General features: G+C 36.9%; 1 protein-coding gene across 11 annotated transcripts in view; it reads right to left on the bottom strand.

Annotated features, from left to right (window-relative positions):
• Positions 1-22,053, bottom strand: part of NFIB (nuclear factor I B) — a 456,253-nt gene that overhangs the window by 40,661 nt on the left and 393,539 nt on the right. For all 11 annotated transcript variants that reach the window (XM_019815963.3, XM_019815964.3, XM_019815966.3 and 8 more), the window contains exon 7: positions 2,754-2,888. In XM_019815963.3, coding sequence (XP_019671522.1) covers positions 2,754-2,888 — 135 coding nt within the window. The remainder of the gene's footprint in view (positions 1-2,753; positions 2,889-22,053) is intronic.

Below are 22,053 nucleotides of genomic sequence, written 5' to 3' on the forward strand. Positions count from 1 at the left end.
TAAATTCTTTCCATGACCTATTAATGAAAATCATCTGGAAAGACTTATCTCCAACTTTGTAATTATGTACATATATATATATATATATATATATATATACTGTACTTTTAAAGGGATATTACTTATCTTCTCCAAAGAAAGTTTTTTTTTTCCAGAAAATACAAGAAATTAAGAATGTGTGGAGAAGAGTCATAAGTTCAATTTTATGGTCACAATTTTGTTCCCTGAATGTCCAGGGAGAGCTGAGAATCCCCTGTATTATTCTTACAATGCAGATTCCTGGGCTTAACCACAGACCTACTGGATGAAGCCCTCCAGGGGTAAGACACTAGAAAATACGATTTAAACAAGGGCCTCATGTAATCTTTCCACACACTGAAGTCTGTGCATCCTCCATCGAAGGGATGCATTTCAGAGAACAATGACATATTTCTTTAAACGAAACTCCTTCTTGAAATATCACTCTAAGGAGTATGCACACATGAAAGTATAATTTAAGGAAATGCGAACACCTAAGTTGAATTGGGCATCTTTTTTATCTGGTGTTGAAGTGCTCTTAATCTCGGCTCAGTCTAACCATGGTCTTCACCCGTGTCTATACACAAACCCTTGAAGGATACATATGTAGCTCCATCTTGGGTCCTCTGAGCTTTGAGATCAATACGGCACCAGTAGTTTGGGAAGAGCTCTTTGTTCAGTGAGACTGGCACCTCTCAAATCAGGCCTCAAATCTCTGAGCTCCCTGGTATTGTGCTCGCCTAACTGGTAACTGGCTTGATACAAGCTAGGCAGAAAATAACATTTCAAACTAAAAGTAAAAATGGCTACTTCATGTCAGTAAAAGTCATTCTCGTCCTTGAGGAAAGGCAAAGCAAAACACAAGGCACAAAGAATTCCTATATGCATACATGTATGTAGATGTATTTCTAGTCTACATTATTGCAAAGCCTTCGCAATTGTCCTCTTTCCCCCAGTCTTGCTCCTTCCAATACATCCTTAATGGTCTCATATGAATGAATTTTTTTTAAATACTATTTTAAGCACCTAACTCCCCTGCTAAAAAGCTTTCACTGGCTCCCTACTGCTTCCAGAATAATTGCCCAACGACTTCACAGGCTTATATGGTCTTCGGGGTGCTGCAGGAACCTGTCCTGGCTCACTTCTTGGGACTCATCTCTGGCCACTCTCTCCTGGTAGGCCACGTTAAGATACTTTTGGATTCTGGGATATACGGCAGTTTCTTGCTGCAATGACTCCTGTGACACTGCTGTTCACTCTGTCTGAAACAACCTTCCTCTTGGCTGGTTCTTCCTTCTCATAGTGAAGTCCCTCTTTAAACTTGAGTTAAGAACACATCGCTTCCAGGTATCTAATCCTTTTGCAAATGTCTAGTCCTGTTCAGATTTGATGCCCACCTGATGTGGTCCCCTCGTCTCCCTACTGTCCCATGAGCTCTTTAAAAACAGAAACTCTCATGACCAAGGTGCCTACCATAGGCCTTAGCACATTACATCTTGAATAAATATCTGGAGAAGGACCAAGCTGGAAAGCTTACCTAGGTTTCTAATGGTTCAGTATATAAAAATGTACTATTTAATGTTTTCCAAATGATAGAAATATGATTATTTTAGTCAGGTGTCATAATAAATGGATAATTTGACGAAACTAATTCTGCTCCTAATATTGGAGCATTACAGATCCATGAATCGTTACTGATTTTTTTTCACCTATCGTAGCAGCACAAACAATATGAATATAATTTTTTTCATCACATTTGATTTGTATATTCCTTTCTTAATTTTATAATTTTCTTAGTGATAACAAGGAAGGCCATGCACCTGTAAAGCACTGTATAGCAACAATACGTATCAACACGCACAGAACAAAGCTAAGGACGTTTTTACACCTGAAGCTGTAACCTTTGAATAAAGGTTTAAAAACCAGACTCAATTTGTTTGAAGGATAAGAAATCACCTATCTCTAAATTAAAAGTAATAAGAGTATTGCTATAAACACATTTATATACAAAACCTTCCCCACCAAAAATTCAGTATACTCCTTTCTAGGGCTCCATAATAATAGATAGGTAGAAAGTATACAGTATTGCTTATTAATTATAGCTGATTTTTAATTTCTGAAAGGGGATTTAGTTTTTTTTTAAGTACAAAGGTGAAATATTGTATTCTTTTTCCTATGTAAATTAAGATAATAGACATAATATCAAGTGTACCAGTCTATAGGAAATACTGGTGCACATAAAAAAAAATGTCCCAGGAAAATAGCTCTTTTATTTTTTTGATTAATTTCACTCCTAAATAAGTAGCTAAATATTGATTTTTATATAGAAAATAACATTTATGGAAATAGTGTCTGTAGATCTTAATGCCTCTGGAAATACTCTGAACTCAGCAACATACTTGAAATCCCATCTTTCTTCGGTCAAATAGAATGGGGGCCAATCTGAAAGCTATTGTTAAGATAACTATGTATCCCACATCTTCCAATTTTTTGCGATTATAATCTTGCCAATAAAGGCAATTAAAAATACATACATAAATGTTATGTAATGGAATTATTTGAAAATCTTTTCTCATATACTGATAAGAAGAAAATATTTGATAGGATCATGGCCCTCCCTCTTTTGGTTGAGAAAATGTGGTCACCCCAGTTAGAACTGTAACTCTTGTCCCATCCCTGAGAGTGAGCTCTGCAAACAAGAGGGAGGCTTCTCCTCTATGCTTGGAACTCCTCACCACTGTGTGCAACTCCAGGTATTCCGGGATGATGGTGCTGGGGGAAAGTGCTCAATCTTGGGGAAGAATCTTGCGGAGATGTAGAGCTGAACAGTGGCTTTTCAGGCTTCTTCATAGTAGTCGGAGAAGACATATCTGCAAAGGAAGAGGGAAACCTCAAGCTTCTTTCTTCAGCTATAACATTCACATTAACATAATAAAAGACCTCTTTTCCCACATTTTATTATTTTTGTACTTTGGCTCTTGTACAAAATATGTACTGAGGGTCAAAGACCCAGTTTTATTGGAGACTTGAAATATCTGTCAGATGTAATCTCCACTGAAGTTAACCCAAGTCTTCATTAAAATTATCATCAGAATTATTCTTCCTACTAAATGAATCTTGAACTTTTGAAAAACTAAGTATCACGTTTCCCTCGGCACCTTGGTTCACATCAAGGTCTTTTTTACCTCAGCATTTCATTCTTAGATGTACACGATTCAAGGGTTTGTCTTTTGACCTGCTGACTACACTGTGGAAAAAAACAGAGGAAAACCTGGTGCAAATGTGAAAAACAACCTTTGGGAATGCTGGTAAGTCTATCATTGATTTAATATCTTTTATGGAAAACTCATTACTTGTTTAACAAAAAGTACATTCCTTCATTTGCTCATCCTGCAAATATTTATTGGCTTCCTCTATGTGCCAGGTAAAGTCGAGGATGTCATGAAAAATAAAAAGTAACTGCTGTAGAGATACTCCCTGTCAGTGAAGAGGAAAATGATAAGAAGAAAATGGCTGCCAGAGTTGAGAGGCAGGAAGTGTGTTGAAAGCAGAGGCGTTGTGGTTGTGTTTGCTGCTACTTCTCCAGCCTCACTGCACAAGGACAGCGATCACCTCGGCCTCTCCAGGTAAAGGACGGTGCCTCAGTGGCGCCATGTTTAAAATGTGGATGGGGAGGACACTCCCAGAGAGAGAAAATGTTCTGAAGAAGGGGGGCATAAAATACACAAGTCGTACGGTAGTCTGTGGAGTGGTTTGAAGTACAGACATGGAGGAGGAAGCAAGGAGCTCCCTCACACAATGAAGGGCCACGGACCTTGTGTATAAATTTCTGAATGCTTACCCTGATGGGAGAATGCTATCTATGAACAAAATATGATCACATTTTACAGTTCAAAGCCATCCCTCCGGAAACTACATGGAGGATGAATTAGCCACAATGGAGACAGCAATCATGGAAGCCACTTAAGAAGATAGATTAATTAACACATTCCTTCCATAAATATTTATTGTAGGCTTAATAGATAGATGCCAGACACCGTTGCAGTTGCTGGAGACACAATGGTGAACTAGATTTGGTTTCAGCTTCTGCAAACCTAAAAACTAGGGAGGAGATACACACGAGTTAAAAAGGAATTATAGGGACGCCCGGGGGGCTCAGTCAGTTAAGCGTACAACTTCAGCTCAGGTCATGATCTCGCGGTACAAGAGTTTGAGCCCCACGCTGAGCCTGGAGCCTGCTTTGGATTCTGTGTCTCCCTCCCTCTCTGCCTCTCTCTTTCTCTCTCTCTCAAAAATAAATAAACATTAAATTTTTTAATACAAAATAAGAAAATAAAAGGGAATTATAAAACATTATAAACAGTATAAAGTAGGTCACACTACCACAATTATCAGTTCATAGCCAATCTCATTTCATCTTTACCCCATCCACACTGCCCCTGCTTTACTTTAAAGCAAATCCCAGACATCAAATAATTTCACTTATAAACATTTCAGTTTCTGTAAAAAAGAAATTTTTATTTTTAAAAAAACCTAAAACTTTATCGCATTAAATATATATATTTATATATTTTATATTTAGGTTATAAATATATGTTTATATATTATATATATAATTTCCATTTTTATTTTTTTAATGAGAAAAAGGCTTCATGCTGTTTTTTAAAAAAATGTTTATGTATTTATTTTGAGAGAGAGAGAGAGAGAGCATGGGCAGTTTAGGGGCAGAGACACAGTAGGGAGAGAATCCTAAGCAGGCTCCACACTGTCAGCACAGAGCCTGACTCAGGGTTCAAACTCACGAACCGTGGGATCATGACTGAGCTGAGATCAAGAGTTGGGTTGCTTAACCGACTGAGCCACCCAGGCGCTCCTCATGGTGCTATTTAATATATATATATATATATATATATATACACACACACACATTATATATATATAAATATATATTTATATTTATAAATATACATAAATTTATATATACATACAATATATATATAAATATATATTTTATATAAATAAAATATATATATGTATATATGTATGTATGTATATATGTATCTATACATACACGTATATACATGTATATATACATACATGTATATACATACATACATATATATATGTATATATATACGTATATATGTATGTATATGTATGTATATATATGTATGTATATGTATGTATATATATGTATGTATATGGTGCTATTAATATAAGAAACTAGTTATCATTAGGATTTGCCATTTGAAAAATTACATGAACTCTGGTAAAGGCATGAAATAAAATTAAATACGTGTTTCAGCACACTGGCACTTAAAGAATGGATATGCTACTGTTAAAATAGTAGACATCACAGTCAAAAAAAAATGACAGGTATATTGGTAGCCATAAGCTATAATTTGTGACTAACTGGCTGTCATTAACCTATCCGAACTTTGATGAGTTGGTGAACCATTTCCTTATATCTTTCTCAAAAAGAAAAAATGAAAGAAGTATATCCCTAATGAAACTACAGCAATTAATGCTGCTACAAAGAAGAGAAAAAAAAAATTAAGACCATTTAAAAAACAGACAAAAAAAGTTCATTTCAGCTAAGATACCTTCAAAATGCCAAAAATAATACTCAATTTCATTTAAGAGCTATATGATTTTTTTAAGTTTGTTTATTTCGCGAGAGACAGAGGCAGCATGAGCGGAGGAGGGGCAGAGAGAGAGGGAGAGAGAGAATCCCAGGCAGGTTTGAACTCACAAAACCTTGAGATCATGACCTGAGCAGAAACCAAGAGTCGGATGCTTAACTGACTTAGCTACCCAGGCGTCTGTGGAGCTATATGATTTTAAAAGGTAATAGCACAAATGTAGATTTGGGCTTGCTAGAAGCTAATCATAGACATACAGGCTTTTAGGGGTGGAAAGAAGCTATATTCTATCCCTCACTTTGCAGATAGTGTACTAAGTTTCTATTCCAAACATTTAATTTTTTTTTTTTAGAGAGAGAGAGAAAGAGAAAGGGAGTTCAAGAGAGGGAGAGGGGCAGAGGGAGAGACACAGAATTTCCTCTTAGGCAGGTTCAGCGCTCAGTGAGGAGGTCAATCTCACGACCCTGGGATCATGACCTGAGTTGAAATTAGGAGTCGGACACTCAACCAATTAAGCCACCCACATACCCCTCCAAATTTTTAATTTAAAATTAACTCTTAGGGGCAGCTGAGTGGCTCAGTCAGTTAAGCGTCTGACTTGGTTTTGACTCAGGTCATGGTCTCAGGTTCTGTGAGATGAAACCCTACCTTGGACTTACAGTGAGGAGTCTGTTTGGGATTCTGTCTCTCCCTCTCTCTCTGCCCCTACCCTGCTGGTGTGCTCCCTTGCGTGTGCGCTCTCTCTCTCTCTCTCTCTCTCTCTCTTTCTCTGTCAAAATAAAAATAAGCACTTAAAAAAATTAACGCTTAGAAAAAGATATCTATTGACAGCCTTATGCTTTACCTGTACTTAAATGTAGATCTTAAATAAAATTAACCAGCGTAACCAGTTTCTAAAGACTCCATGTATAAATAATAAGGCATTTACTGTACATCACAGAAAAACAGTAAAATGTGACTAGAGCTTGGGAAGCAGAATGAATGTCATTTTTGGAGAAGCTCAACCAAGGCTATTTTGCAACTATTATCACGGTTTCCAAATTTTCATTAAACACAGCCAAATTCACCTGAGTCACTTTTTTTCGTAAAGAGCACATAATCAAGGGTGTTGGTACAGAAGTTCAAGAACATGGGTGAACTAGGTAATTTTTCAGAAATGAAGCCTTTGCAGTTTCCTAGTCAAAATCATACCCTTGGCTTTACTGGGTAATTCTTTTTTTTTTTTCTATTTTTTTTTTCTTTTTTTTTTTTTTTTTTAATTTTTTTTTCAACGTTTATTTATTTTTGGGACAGAGAGAGACAGAGCATGAATGGGGGAGGGGCAGAGAGAGAGGGAGACACAGAATCGGAAACAGGCTCCAGGCTCCGAGCCATCAGCCCAGAGCCTGACGCGGGGCTCGAACTCACGGACCGCGAGATCGTGACCTGGCTGAAGTCGGACGCTTAACCGACTGCGCCACCCAGGCGCCCCACTGGGTAATTCTTATAAGCCCGTTTATTTTTCCGGTTCTCTGCAGGCACGCACCGAGTAACAATGGTATCTTCGTGTTCGGAACACTCAAAGGAATTAGAGAGGCCCAGACAGCAGAAACGAAATAAAATTCACTCTTCACGTTGTAAAAGGGACCCCAAATTGTCTTCTCCTCAAACAATGAAGCTAACTTATAACAGTAAAAAGAAGAACAAGAAGGTCCTCTGTCCACACTGAAATGACTTCTTTAGAAACAGATGAAGAATGATAGTATTGGAAAGTGGGTTTCGCCGCCATTGTCTTCCCACTAGATGAAAATAATTTTTTTCTCAATGTTTATTTACTTTTGGGACAGAGAGAGACAGAGCATGAACGGGGGAGGGGCAGAGAGAGAGGGAGACACAGAATCAGAAACAGGCTCCAGGCTCTGAGCCATCAGCCCAGAGCCTGACGCGGGGCTCAAACTCCCGGACCGCGAGATCGTGACCTGGCTGAAGACGGACGCTTAACCGACTACGCCACCCAGGCGCCCCTAGATGAAAATAATTTTTGAGCCCATTAATCAATAAAAAGATAGTGCTACCAAGCGTGTGCAAGGCACTAGGCTAAGTGTACAGGTGCCACAAAGTGAAACCCCTCCCCCAGTCAAAGGAAAAAAACGCAGTGGACTGGAGAAAGAATAAAAATAAAATGTCAATTATCTGGGAGAAGTAAGGGTAGAGTTTCTAGCCATTACATTTTAATAATGAATCAAACTAGTATTGTTTTGATTTTAATTTTATTTTGGATGTCTGCAGTCTAGCAGACCTCATGCCAAACTGAAAAATGATACTGTTTCTATTTTTAATGCACTTACAGGCTATAGAAATAAAAAAAAAAAATGTTTGAGGAATGAATATATAGGAGAGATGGTTTTAAGTGACCTTTCTGTGGAGAAAAACAAATGTCATGCTTTTCATAATCTATTGTCCCTCAAGCCGGAAGAATAATAGATAAAAAAGATTAGGTTGAAAATAAGTTGAATAATAATAAAGCTGAACAATATATAAATATATAATAAGTTGAATAAAAATACATACATAATAATGCATACGTTGAATAATACATGAAATGAAGAAGTTGGAGAGAAGAAACACGATCAGAAAAGGATTAGCTGGTGTTTCTGTTGGTGGGAAGGAGGCAGGAGTTGTTGGTGGTCCAGGAGAAAGAAACAAAGGCCAGTGCCAGCTTGCAGTGAGACAAAGACATTTAAATTTGATTCAGAAAGTAACAATTTTTAAGTGAATTGACCTCAGGAGGGGAAACCTTTCCAAAAGCTCTATTATCTTTTTCTCTTTCTGTTCTTGTAGCTTCCACTAGACCCCTTTCACTAGTACCTGGTTATATCAGAAATCTCTCCTCTAGTCCCCTTCCGGGCCTTCTTCCTCCCAGCTCATTATAAAAACAGTAGTTGAAATCCTCTCCTTCAAAATGTATCTTCCTCACTTTAAGATCTACCATGGTATCCCATTTTTACATAAGCTTTTCCTTATCATTCCATTTTACTTAAACTGTAGCTAAATTCATTTACTTATGGTCTCCTGGAGGAGGAGGGAGCCAGGAAGGATGTGATTCTACTGTCTTTCCTTGCAGAGGACATTCCCTCAGGGGAGAAAATGATGTCTTCCTACCTTCTTATTCCAGCTATAGAGAGGTATTTTATCCATTGAACCAAGTTAATTTATTTTCACTTTAAGCAATCCCTCCTGGGACTGCAGAGGTCTAGATTTCCTTAATTATCTTGTGTTTGCGTCTGATATTATCCGATGGATTTTGTCTTCATTTTTAAATGTTTTAAATATTTCTTTACTTATTTATTTTTGAGAGAGAGAAGGAGCGTGCACATGGGTGTGGAGGAGGAGCACAGAGAGAGGGAGTGAGAGAATCCCAAGTAATCTCCACACTGTCAGCACAGAGCCCAATGTGGGGCTCAATTTCACAAAGTGTGAGATCACGACCTGAGCTGAAATCACGAGTTGGTCACTTAAACAAATGAGCCACCTCAGCGCCCCTTTACTTTATTTTTATTTTTTTGATGGGTGTATTATCATTATTACTTTGTACTTGTTCTATCTATAGTGTGTGTGTGTGTGTGTGCGTGTGTGTGTGTGTGTGTGTGTGTGTGTGTGTGTTTGAGTTGATTAACGGTTTATCTCCTATACAAGATGATTTTATTAAAGATACAAAGATTATGGAGGCTGGAAGAACATGCTACTTGGGAAGTGAATTTTCAAAAATCTAGCCCTGAAAGGCAGTAGAAGAGGTTAGAGCAGACCATTTATTTTAGAGTCTCTTGCACAAAAAAGAAGCTGGATGGCGGGTTGACACCTAGGAGCACAAGATGAATGAAATAACCATCCTCGGTATATCATAAACGGCATAGTTGCAGGAGCAGATACCACCAGATGAGAAATAAAGGAAAGCAAAACAAACAAAACAACAACAAAACCCATATTCAGTCACTGGGTTTTTAGGAAGTGTGAGAAACTAGGGCAAAGCATCAAGTTCAAGATGTTAAATAAGACCAACTGCTCCCTGACCTGGTGATGCTTACAGTTCAGCAGTGAGGACAGATAGTTACAACAAATACAAATGCAAAAACTCATTAAGTAGTTGCAACTTGGATAATATTAGATTGTAGAGAAAATTCTTCTTGATGAAAGAAATCACTGAGGCTAATTAAAAAAAAAAAAAAAAAGGAAGATTCACATTGATGGTGTTATTCTCCCGTGTCTATACCCAAGTTTGGATTTGTAATTGGACAATTAGCTATGGCTTTAGCAACCAATTGTAAAGTCAAACACATAATAAAAGATCACTAATAAGAAAAAGTCCAAATAGGCCAGTGATATATAAGCTGATTCATTTATATTGAAGCATAGCTTTAAATAAGTAGTCTGCAAAATCAAATCATCCCACAATTTTTACTAGCCATAATATAATTCTTTTTGGCACTGGGGCACACATACATCCTAAGCCCTGATGTGTCATTCATTTTACAGCATCACTTCAAAGAGATAAAGGTTTAAGCAAATAAAGAGTTAGATCAACTCATCTCCCAACAAGGTAATTTCATCTACAAAGGAAGAGCGTTGCTGTGAAACACAGCGTATGCACTCGACTCATCAGCAGCTTGCACAAATGGCGCTCCAGATGTATATCTGTTCAAGTCAGCCCAAGGCAACAATTTTGATCAATTCTAATGTGATAAAATGCTGCAGGGAAAGTGTGCAGAAACGTGTTTACGTCAGCCCTTAATTAAACTGTTGTTCACTTCCAAAGAACCTTAGGAAACACTAATGAGACATGAGTTTTGGCAATTTCTTCATCAAAGCAAAGACCCCTTCCTCAGTCTGTAGCAGCCTGTCATCCAAGTCGCTCCCGGGATAAATGTCACATGGCACTCCCATCAGTTAGCCACCTGTTAGTAGAACTTCACTGAAGTCAACTAGTGATCTAGGGCAAGCTCAAACAGCCACCTTAACACCTGCCTGTCTGGGACACCTGCTCCTTTTTCACATATAGTAGAGCAATATGTTAGCTTTTCCAATATGCTTGAGTAGATTAAGGTTACAAACCGAATTTCTATCACCTATATAGAAAACACGTCATTTTCTTAATAAAAAAAAATAAAAGTCTATTCTTCTTCTCTACAATAATACATACGGTTTAAGCTATTTCAAATCAATTATGTAAGAGCACACAAGAATTCTTGAATTTCTGGAAGCTATTAATTTCAGCATGGTAGAACACTAAATTAAAATATATTAACTGTGCCATTCCTATAATTTAGAAAAACATTTCTATCTAGTTAACAAAGAAGCAAGTTGTCTCAAAATATTTTAACAGTCCAATCCTTGCCCATATTCCTAAATTGCCTTCCTCATTTATATGCTATGCTTGTAAACAAGTCTAACCCAGCCCTCTACCTGCAAGTCATCATTTGCTGGCTTCTGTTGTTTTCCAGTATTTAAGGTGAAGGTATGTTTTATTATGAAGTGCTTAAAAAACCATCATCGTTGTTAAAAATGCTTTCTTTACTTTTTACATTATCAAGATGCCGAACAGATGTTACAGGATTTTTTTTTTTCTTTTGCAGAAGAAAACTCAGGAGCAATGAAAAACAATAAGAGGGAAACTTCTGTTAACCTTGACCCTTTAGGATGAGCATGACAGAGACCAAAGAAGGAACGTGCCTATGTGGTAACACTTAGCTCATATAGTCTCTAAGATTTGCTAAGCTTATCTTATATTGGCAAGTCTTACAAGGCAATACCTCTTAGAGTTTTCTAGGTTTCTTTATCTTCTACAGGTTTTAGACGTTCATCGATTTTTTTTCTTCGAGCGTTTTATAAATTTACAAAGAATAAAATTTTTGTACATAGAAAATCTCCTCAGAGACAGAGACCAAATTCACTGTTGAATGAAGCAAAGGTGGTGAACACATCCATTACTCTGCTGAAATTCGGTCAAGCGACACAAGCCACTGAGGGTGGAAAACGAACTTCAGCCAAACAGGGGAATTTCTGCTGTCCATTAAAATGCTAGGGTGGCAGCTGGAAGCCACCATGACAAAGGAACGAGCTACCTGCATAAAATAAAGATGCTGTTTGTAATAGATGAGAGGCTACCAAATCCAGTGTGTGGGGACCACACTGTAGGTCAGGAGCTAGAAATCTGATACTTTTATATCAGGCCATAAATTCAGAGTCAGTCCAGAGAGAAGCAAACAGCTTGGGCCCCGTGCCCAGAGGACGAGAAGAAGGCAGGGAACTGGACTCTGCCAACTGAACGCTCATAGAGACCAAGGATTCTCTTCCTCTGTTTCTGCCTTGGGGTACATCAGGAAGAGGGGAGGAAAGTTTAGAGGTTATCTATAACTGTATACACATTATGTAAAATACTGCAATTATCAAGCCTAGGAGATTCCAGCCCAAAGCTCTGATGTATTAATTTCTATTGTTTCCCTGTGGAGAACCCCTGGGAATTTTGCCTTAAGTTTTACCTACAGATAAAGGAGTGATGGCTGGGAGGTGCCCTGAGGGAGTGTGTCCTGAAGGCTGAAGAAGGGAGGCAGAGCACAGTGGGCTATACCTTTACTTGAAAGCTTTATATAATCCCTGAGGTACAGTCTCCATTTCCCTATTTTTTTTTTCCACAGTAAAATGGAGCTATGCGATATCACATTTTACTGTGGAAAAAGTAAACCCAATGGTTTAAATGAAATGTAAATGACCAAAAAAAAAAAAAAGGTGCACGGGCAGCGTCCCAAGGCCATGGAGACACCGTTCTTTAAATATATTCATGGGGCGCCTGGGTGGCTCAGTCGGTTGGGCGTCCGACTTCTGCTCAGGTCACGATCTCACGGTCCATGAGTTTGAGCCCCGCGTCGGGCTCTGGGCTGATGGCTCAGAGCCTGGAGCATGCTTCCCATTCTGTGCCTCCCTCTCTCTCTGCCCCTCCCCCGTTCATGCTCTCTCTCTGTCTCAAAAATAAGTAAACGTTAAAAAAAAATTAAAAAATATATATATATATTTCAGATGACAGATTTCAAAATGGCGGATGGAGCCATGTGCTACATTTCAATATTATGGATGTGACAGTGGAGTTAAACCAACCGCTCAGGAACCGCTAGTAGGAAGGTAAATTCATAAGACCTTCCTGGATTCTGTACCAATATTTACCAAAAGTCTTAAAAGTGGACAATGTTTAACTCAGTATTTCTATAGTAGGAAGGTATTCATTCCTTTGACAAAATTTCATGGACGATCTACTTGGTGACATGATGCCAGATAGACAGTATGCTAGATTCGGGGACAGCAAATATGACTAGATTGGAACAAAATAATCAGATTGAAGCACAAATAACTCCATACGGTGATGTTCGCTGTATCTTCATTACGTAAAAGCTTGCAAACTACTTACACCTCCATAAGCAAAGTAGACATTTACAAATTTATAGTACAAGCGAGGGGGAACTGGTATATTATGCAGCCTTTGTAGAGTGGAAATTGAATGACATGGTAAAATGCCATTATATTATAAAAATCTATGTGATAGGATTATAGGTGATTTTTATTTTCTTATTTATATTTGACAGTTTGTTTTCCCAAAACTCCCACAAGTAATTTTTACTGTTACTATAAAAAAAAAATGAAAATATGTATTTGGGGGGGAGGGGGGAAATACTGCCTGTGGCTCCACAGAGTATTATAATGTAAGGACATGCCTCACGGGTCTTCAGTACTGGAGGTTACAAAAATATATAAAATAAGAGATGCCTAAATGTAACACTTGCAATTTAGCTGGCTAAAGGCAAAACAATGTATTTTTGAGAATACAAGTGAAGAGAATATCTGACTATCTGTTTCCAAAGACTCTTCTAGATGTAAAATTTTATGATTGTGTGGCAAATGTGAATAAGTCCTTCCCACACACTCCAAGTTAACAAAAAGCTCGGAATGTTATGACAAGACATATGGACTTAATCCCACTACAGTAGTTTCATGATGATGCCAGATGATTCAAAAAAATAATTAGCTGCCATGTTAAGAAAGTATCTCCATATATATATTTACATTTATCACACTCTAAAATAACTCTGGAAAACGGCAAGCTACATTAAGAGGAGATAAGATATCATCTTCAATTAAAATTTTCAATCTTTTTTTAAAAATGAAATCAGTTCTTTTTTTAAAAAAGAAAATATGGTAGCCTTCATGTGAAATAAATGAAAATTCTTACTTTAATCATTGAGCTGTTTAATCTTAACTACACTTGTGCATATTACTGTATTCTTCAGCAATTTAAAACATTCGTGATCGTTTAAGTCTCTCCATTGTATACTTCAATCCCAGTACGTTAAGCAGCATGTTACTACAAGTCTCTATCACATCTCTATTATAAAAAAAAAAAAAAAAAAAAAAAAAGTCTCCAGGCTACACCTACACCCAATACAAAGTTAAAGCTCAAACCACTTTTGCAGCTCACAAACATCTTCCTGAGACATTAAAAAAAAAAAAAAAAAACGACAACAACCCTTTGAATAATGAAGAAGAGTGCTAAATGAATACTGAATAAATGAAAACTACTTTTAAAAAATACTTCAAAATGCTTTTGTCCATTAAGCAATTTCATTTTAACAGACAGACAATGGTAAAGTGTCTTGAGTAATGTCAGAAAACCTTGCTTGCAAGGAGGAAAAACACCACACAATTATGCAGGATTTGGAGTATATTTTAGTCCCTTATTAAATATTGGCATAGGTAAATAGCTGCTATTCACCATGCCTCTGGGGAAAACCTCTTGGCTATAGAGGCTTATTAGTGTTAAGCATCTGAGAGCCATGGACTATAAAATAAAATCAATACCGTAACCTTAGCTGTAAAAGTCAGAAAGATACTGGAAGAGTTCTAATTTAACAAGATTACAGATGAGATTTTAGAGGAGAACATTTGGGGAAAAGCCATGCATTTAGAAACATTTATGCTACAAGACATCTCAAGGTTTCTGTTGTTACTAATGCTGTTATTATCCATGCTGGTAATGGTTAGGGTTGATTTAACTGATGTGTTACTTTAGTGGATTTACAGGAAAGTCCTAGAAATGATCTGGAACTTATTTCAAATAAAATCATTAAAATGAGGTAGTAAACTAATTGCTTAGGAACAATTATGATTTGATGTGGTTTAGTGTGGTAGAGGAAAAAAAATCACGAAAATGTTAAGGTCGTTAGTTCAGCCGCTCAATGCAAATATGATTACTCTGCACAATATTCTATTTCTCTTAATGGAAAAGTAGCCAAAACTGGTATAAATTGTAGTGTTTAAGTTCAACCTAAATCTATATTTTTCCTCTAACAAATGTAAATGAAGAAAAAAAGAACCTTCTGTCAATGAAATTACTATGATGGCATATTTATTATCCTAATGGTTTTAGAAATCACGTGAAATTGATCAGTAACAAAACCTCTATTTAGTAATGGACCAATTACATTTGTGAGATAATGTCAATGAAACAGAATATTGTCACAGGATAATGGTCTCCTATTGCTACATCCCTAGTCATTTAGAGAAAATAAATGTTGCCGTCTGGCTGAGTCATTTATTTTCAAAGTAGGAGACACTGATCCCATAACAAGGTTCTGTTATAATAACTCAATCTCTATCAATCATTTGTTGTACCAGGATGGTGCAGGACAGGACATGTATTTGTAAGAACTGCACATTCCTCAGCTATAAGGCAAAACATATGGTGCCTGCGAGCACATAAACAGCCCAATTATTGTGTTATTCAAAGACAGTATTTAAAATAAACATCTAAAAAATAATTTAGGAAACGGAAAACTTTCTGAATTTTCAAAAAGATCCATGTTAATGAAAGCTTAAAAACTCAAGTAGTGCAGATCTAAAAATTCTTTGAGTTCAATTAATTTAAAATCTAGCATTTTGGACAAGAAGGGACCTTAGTATTCAACCCTGTTATTTTACAGATGAAAACGCTAAATCTTTCTGAAATTAAGGGATTTGTCTAAGGCCACACCAGTACATGGTTTCCTGATCACCATTATAGTGCTCTAAGCATAAGGCAAAAAATTGAAACAGAACTAAAATATGCACATATGGATATATGACATTCTAGACTTTAGGATTATTTTTTATTAATTATGGGTTTTTAAATTTTTTTTAACATTTATTCATTTTTGAGAGACAGAGTGCGAGTGGGGGGAGGGGCAGAGAAAGCCGGAGACACAGAATCTGAAGCAGGCTCCAGGCTCCGAGCTGTCAGCACAGAGCCCGACGCAGGGCTCGAACTCACGAACTGTGAGATCATGACCAGAGCCAAAGTTGGACGCTCAACTGACTGACCCACCCAGGTGCCCCTTTTAATTACATTTTTTTTTTTAAACTAAGCTCTAGGCCCAACGTGGGGCTTGAACTCACGACTCCAAGATTGAGTCACGTGTTTTACCAATTGAGCCAGCCAGGCGCCCCAAGGCTTTAGGATTATTTATTAACAACGTCTTAGTATTAAATATAAATGAGATCTTAACATGACCAGTCCAAGGACTGTATTCATGAAACACTAGAGTCTACACACCCTTCTTACATTACGTGCATTTATCTGTTTTTAAGTTCCATGTATTAGGGGGAAAAAAAAAAAACAAAAACGTCATAGAGGTTTTATAACTAGTTTGCAAAGCACATCACAATGACTTGTTTGGACAGTAGTGTATGTAGTATGGGTTCTGCAGCAAAATGAACAAGGGTTCCCATTTTACTTCTGCTACTTATCATCTGTGTGATTGATGTCAACTTTCCTAATCAATGTAGTGATTAGTTTAAATGATCTGTAAAACGGTTTTTCTTTGACTAGCGTTGAAAAGCAAAATCCATGTAAAGTCTTGGCCCAGTCCTCGAAGGTAGTAAGTGCTCAGTAAACAGTAGCCACAAAGGGCAGGAAGATCTGGTTTTCCTCATTTGCATGTATTTATTGAACACAAAATTACGTTTCTGTGGTTCCTTCAGCAAATAGATGACATAGAAAAAGGAGTTCGAGGGGCACCTGGGTGGCGCAGTCGGTGAAGGGTCCGACTTCAGCCAGGTCACGATCTCGCGGTCCGGGAGTTCAAGCCCCGCGTCAGGCTCTGGGCTGATGGCTCGGAGCCTGGAGCCTGTTTCCGATTCTGTGTCTCCCTCTCTCTCTGCCCCTCCCCCGTTCATGCTCTGTCTCTCTCTGTCTCAAAAGTAAATAAACGTTAAAAAAAAAATTTACAGGGGCGCCTGGGTGGCGCAGTCGGTTAAGCGTCCGACTTCAGCCAGGTCACGATCTTGCGGTCCGTGAGTTCGAGCCCCGCATTGGGCTCTGGGCTGATGGCTCGGAGCCTGGAGCCTGTTTCCGATTCTGTGTCTCCCTCTCTCTCTGCCCCTCCCCCGTTCATGCTCTGTCTCTCTCTGTCCCAAAAATAAATAAAAAACGTTGAAAAAAAAAAAAAGAAAGAAAAAGGAGTTCGAATAAAAATAGTTAATACAGAAAAACAGTCAATATAACTATTATAGGTTAAAAAGAGGCTGAAAATACAAGCACATTAAATGGACCATTTTGGGTCCTCATTTAAACAAAACAGGCTATGAAATATTCCGGGGAAATTAAACATGGAATACATATTAGGTGGTATTAAGCAATAATTATTACGTTTATTAAATTGATACTAGTATTGGGGTTGTGTTAAAAATAAAAATAAAAACACTTAGACGTATTTATAAGTAAAATGACAATGTCTGGGCTTTAATTTTAAGAAAACTTCAAAAAACAGAGAGTTAGTAAATGCAACAAGATTGGCAATGTTGGTAACAGTTTAAAGCTGGGTACATGGACGTTCACCTTATGAAGCTGTCTACTTTCATGTTTTCCCAAACAAAAAAGCTTTTAAAACATCATGTTTCAACATTCAATCCAAGGCTCTTCTCCACATTTATCTATCACAAGCATGCATATCTTGTTTGTTTTTTTAGTTCAAAAACTTTTAATCATGACACTAACATTAAAAGATAGGTTTTTTTAAAAAAAATCAGCTATACATTTTACTATCTCAATACTTTGTTTTGACAATTCTTCCAGAACCCTGAAAACTCATAAATTCACCTCCACTCCCCCATTTTTGTTCTACAAGATTTAACAGACTCTTCCGTGAAAAACTGTCCATCTGCCAAGACAGTGTTGAATACTTTCAAATTCTCCTATTTCTCCATTTCTCCCTAAATAGGTTAAGTTTACATATTTATTCTCTAGACGGGTTGTGGGATGACAGAGGGGGAAAAAAAAAAAAAACCAGCCTTTAAAAAAGAAGACCTAGGCTCTGCTCTTCATTATCCAGACACTTGGGATAAGACAGCCCCTCACTGATCCCCAGATTGCTTAGCTGAAAAAGAAGGCCCTTGAACTACATCTTGCTTAGGGTTCTAATAATCCGTGTTCTATCCCTGAAAAATCAATCTCTTACTGTATATGATATTCATAGTAAAATAACTCCAAAGAAACTGGCTTTCTAAACTACTTTAAAATAAACTTAAACATGACATCAATGTGTAAAAGGATTTGAATTAAAACCTTTTATCACTCCAAAAAACTTTGCATGGCGCACTATCATACTGAGCACACCATCTCTCATGGGTTTTCCACTTTCCTATTTAGGCTGTGCTCCATCAATCCAGAGACCCAGCATTAAATCGCAAGCTGTTATTTTTCCAAACTAATTATCCAATGTCGTTTGTCTGAAAAAAAATGCTGTATTTTCAAGTCATGAAGTCTCCGGAGCACTGAATATAACTTTCCCCTATTAAGTAGTATTGGTCTTTCTAACAAGTCCCCAGGTTTGCCCCGTCCAAAATACTCCTCTGGTTAGAAGCTGCTGATGAAAGCTTTCACCTACGATTTATTGTTTTTCTTTCTGTTTGAAAGATGCTCACGTTGTGATTTTTCAACTATAGCAGTGTAGCTGAAGGAGAAAGAAATATAGCAGGACAAAGGAATCCCCGGAGTGTGGAGTTTGCTCTCCAATGGCATCAAGATACATGGAGAGGTTCACAGAAAGTTTGGCAAGAGCTGCAAATCATTCACTTTCGATATTTTCAATTATCAGCTAAACAAACAAACAAAAAACCTTAAAAATTGTGCTTGCACATTACATTCAAACCATTTCTTGACATGCACTTATCAAAAGCACTTATATCTCAGATTTTGTCCAGCTCAAAATTTGATATTTGAGCACTTGATATTTAATCCTTGTGATATAAACCTTAAGAATGTAAGGAATTGTTGGTGTTCTATCTGGTTCCCAAAGGGAGCTTAAAAATCCTTGCAGGAAGATTACTAAGCATTTGCCTTGCCTTCTTCTAGGACTTCTTTAATGTTAATGACCCCCAGACAGTAGTTATTCAACTATTTGTAAAAGCTGCTCATTTATGCAGCTCCCATATTTCTATAGAAATCTTTCCTTTTATTTCTTCTACAGAAATCTTGAGATTATATCATTTGTTGGACTGTAGTTAAGGTTAAAGCACTGTTTTCCAAAATTTGAACCTAGGATTAAACCTCTCTGTAGATTCTTGAGTGGGAAAAAAAAAGATGTTCTGACCTCACAAACTTAAACACGGTCAATATCCACTCAAGGATAGCCACATTGATAGCACATGGCAGTATATTAAACATTCTACAAATTGATTCCTGAATGAAAAAAAAAGGTTACATTTCTGTTACAATGGAGTTTTCCAAACTCAGTTGAATGCTCTTGTATCTAGTGTGCCTATTAACATTCCTTCAACTCACACCAAGAAATACTGGTCTCTTATTCTGGTTCTATCATATTTTCTATGACTGACTGAACTCATGATGTTAGGTTGGCATTATTATTCTGTAGCCCCAGTGTTCCCTGGAGACTTTTGGTCCAATTCATTGGATATTTAATCCTACATTCTCGTACAACTCTACGAAGTGGAACCTGACATTTAGCACAAGATTTAAAACCATACTACCAATGAAACAGTTGAAAAATTATTACAAAATATCTCTAGGGCTAGGAAATATATGAAAACTTCAAAAGACTAACTGAAGAGACTTATTTATGTGATTGAACTGTAAATTTTTTTTTAATTTTTTTTTTAAGTTTTTAATTTATTTTTGAGACAGAGAGAGACAGAGCATGAATGGGGGAGGGGCAGAGAGAGAGGGAGACACAGAATCAGAAGCAGGCTCCAGGCTCTGAGCCATCAACCCAGAGCCCGACGCGGGGCTCGAACTCACGGACCGCGAGATCGTGACCTGAGCTGAAGTCGGACGCTCAACCGACTGAGCCACCCAGGCGCCCCTTGAACTGTAAATTTTTAAAGTTAGTGTTATTTTCTAGTACTTAGAGCAACCAGAACATGATGCCTGAATACTACCTATTTGAGAGTCCAGTATACATTTTTAAACTACCCTTAAAATTCTAATAACCTACCAATATACTGCTAAGTAGTGCTAGTTTTAGGTAACATACCACCAATTCATTGATTTTTGTGTAAAGATTTATGTCCCATACTGCTTAAAAGTAAACTACTTCTGAGGCACAGACAGTCCCCTCATAGTCTGGTTTACATGATTTATTCTCTGTGAAGAACCTTTTTTCATAAATAGCAAAATATTATTTTTCTGCTCAGCAGGTCAAGGGCTAGAAATTTAATTTATTCATATTTATGTGCCCAATGCCTAGAAAACTTCCTGGCAAATAATAGGCATTTGATAAATGTTAATTGAGTCCAATTACCTAAAATCCTAAATGTGTTGGAATTAGTAAAATTTTACTGCATGAAAAGGTTTTTTGAATTTACAATTTATAAAACTAAGTTGTTTAAATACTCATCAGACTGAGAAGCTGTTTAGTTTTCCATTTAGAAAGCCCAGCTGTATATAACAAATATATTTACTGTGTCATAAATGTCTATTAAATAGTGTTTTAGGAGCCTTATATGCAGACTTAGATGAATCTGGAAGTATTAGAATGACAGTGACAGAATGTTATTGATAAAGCATTGTTTCAAATATCGAAGCATACCATTTGTCTGTTCAATTCCTAGGTATTGGGGAGCCTGGGTGGCTCAGTCCGTTAAGCGCTCGACTTCAACTCAGGTCATGATCTCGTGGTTCACTAGTTCAAGCCCTGCATAGGGATCTGTGCTGACAGCTCAGAGCCTGGAGCCTGCTTTGGATCCTGTGTCTCCCTCTCTCTCTGCCCCTCCCCCACTCATGCTCTGTCTCTCTCATAAGAATGAATAAATAAACATCAAAAAAAGTTATTAAAAAATTCCTAGGCATTATCATATGACAAGACTTAGCCCCATGAAAGTAATTTATTAGAAGAAAACACAAGACCTATTTCTTTTTTTTCCCCCTCTTTTATTAGAAGTTATAAAAAGTACTCTAATGATTTCAAGAGAAGTACATCAAGTAGGAATTGAGTCTCTGAAGTGGCTCAGGTGGAAAAAAATTAAGGCACACAAGATCTCAGATGGTATTTTTTGTGTGCTACTGGAATAAAAGAAGTTGTCAGCATGCACATTGATAAGCTAATCTGGTTCTATTAAGTTAACCATCAAAACTGAAAATGATGGAACATCATATACAAAAAACCCAAGTTTTCAAGTGCATTGGAACAGTCAGGAAGTTTAAGGCTGGGAAATTCATAGAAGAGATTAGCAAGAAAGGATGCTTTAGAATCTAGGAAAGAAATGTAACAGCGGCTGTCTAGCTCTTTGTTAGTGGCCAGTTTTTTTTTTTCCTTCCCTTCCCAACATGTAAAAGAACACAAAGTAAAAATATAAGTATTACATAATGTAGATACTGATAAATTTAGTTTAGTTTCCCTCACTATATATCAGGAGAAATTTAAGCAAATTATATAGATTCCTACCAACTGTCTGACACTATTACATAGTGCTTAGTTTTTAAATGTTCACGTCTCTATTCCGCAAAATTAAAAATTACAATTCTTTTATGACTAGGACACTGTAACTTTCCTGCATTGTGAAAAAAAAAAGACATACGAATATGAGTAATTATGCTTATAATACCCTAAAATAAAAATACTTTTTTCATTAAATTATTAAGAAGCACATAAATATTAATTATTACATAAGCCTAGATTTTTTTCACTGCAAATTTGCCCGATTTCTTTTTAAAATACAGTGAGTATACAGTATTCCTTTAGTTATATTATATCCTATATTTTTGCCTACATGGAATAAATCTCAATGGTTGTTTAGGTTGGTGTTCAGATTATAAGGGAAAGTAGAATGCCACGTATTGTCCATAATTTTGTTACCTTTAATTCTTATGTTTCAAAAATTA

This window comes from Felis catus, chromosome D4, assembly GCF_018350175.1.
Source record: "Felis catus isolate Fca126 chromosome D4, F.catus_Fca126_mat1.0, whole genome shotgun sequence".
NCBI classification, from domain to species: Eukaryota; Metazoa; Chordata; class Mammalia; order Carnivora; family Felidae; genus Felis; species Felis catus.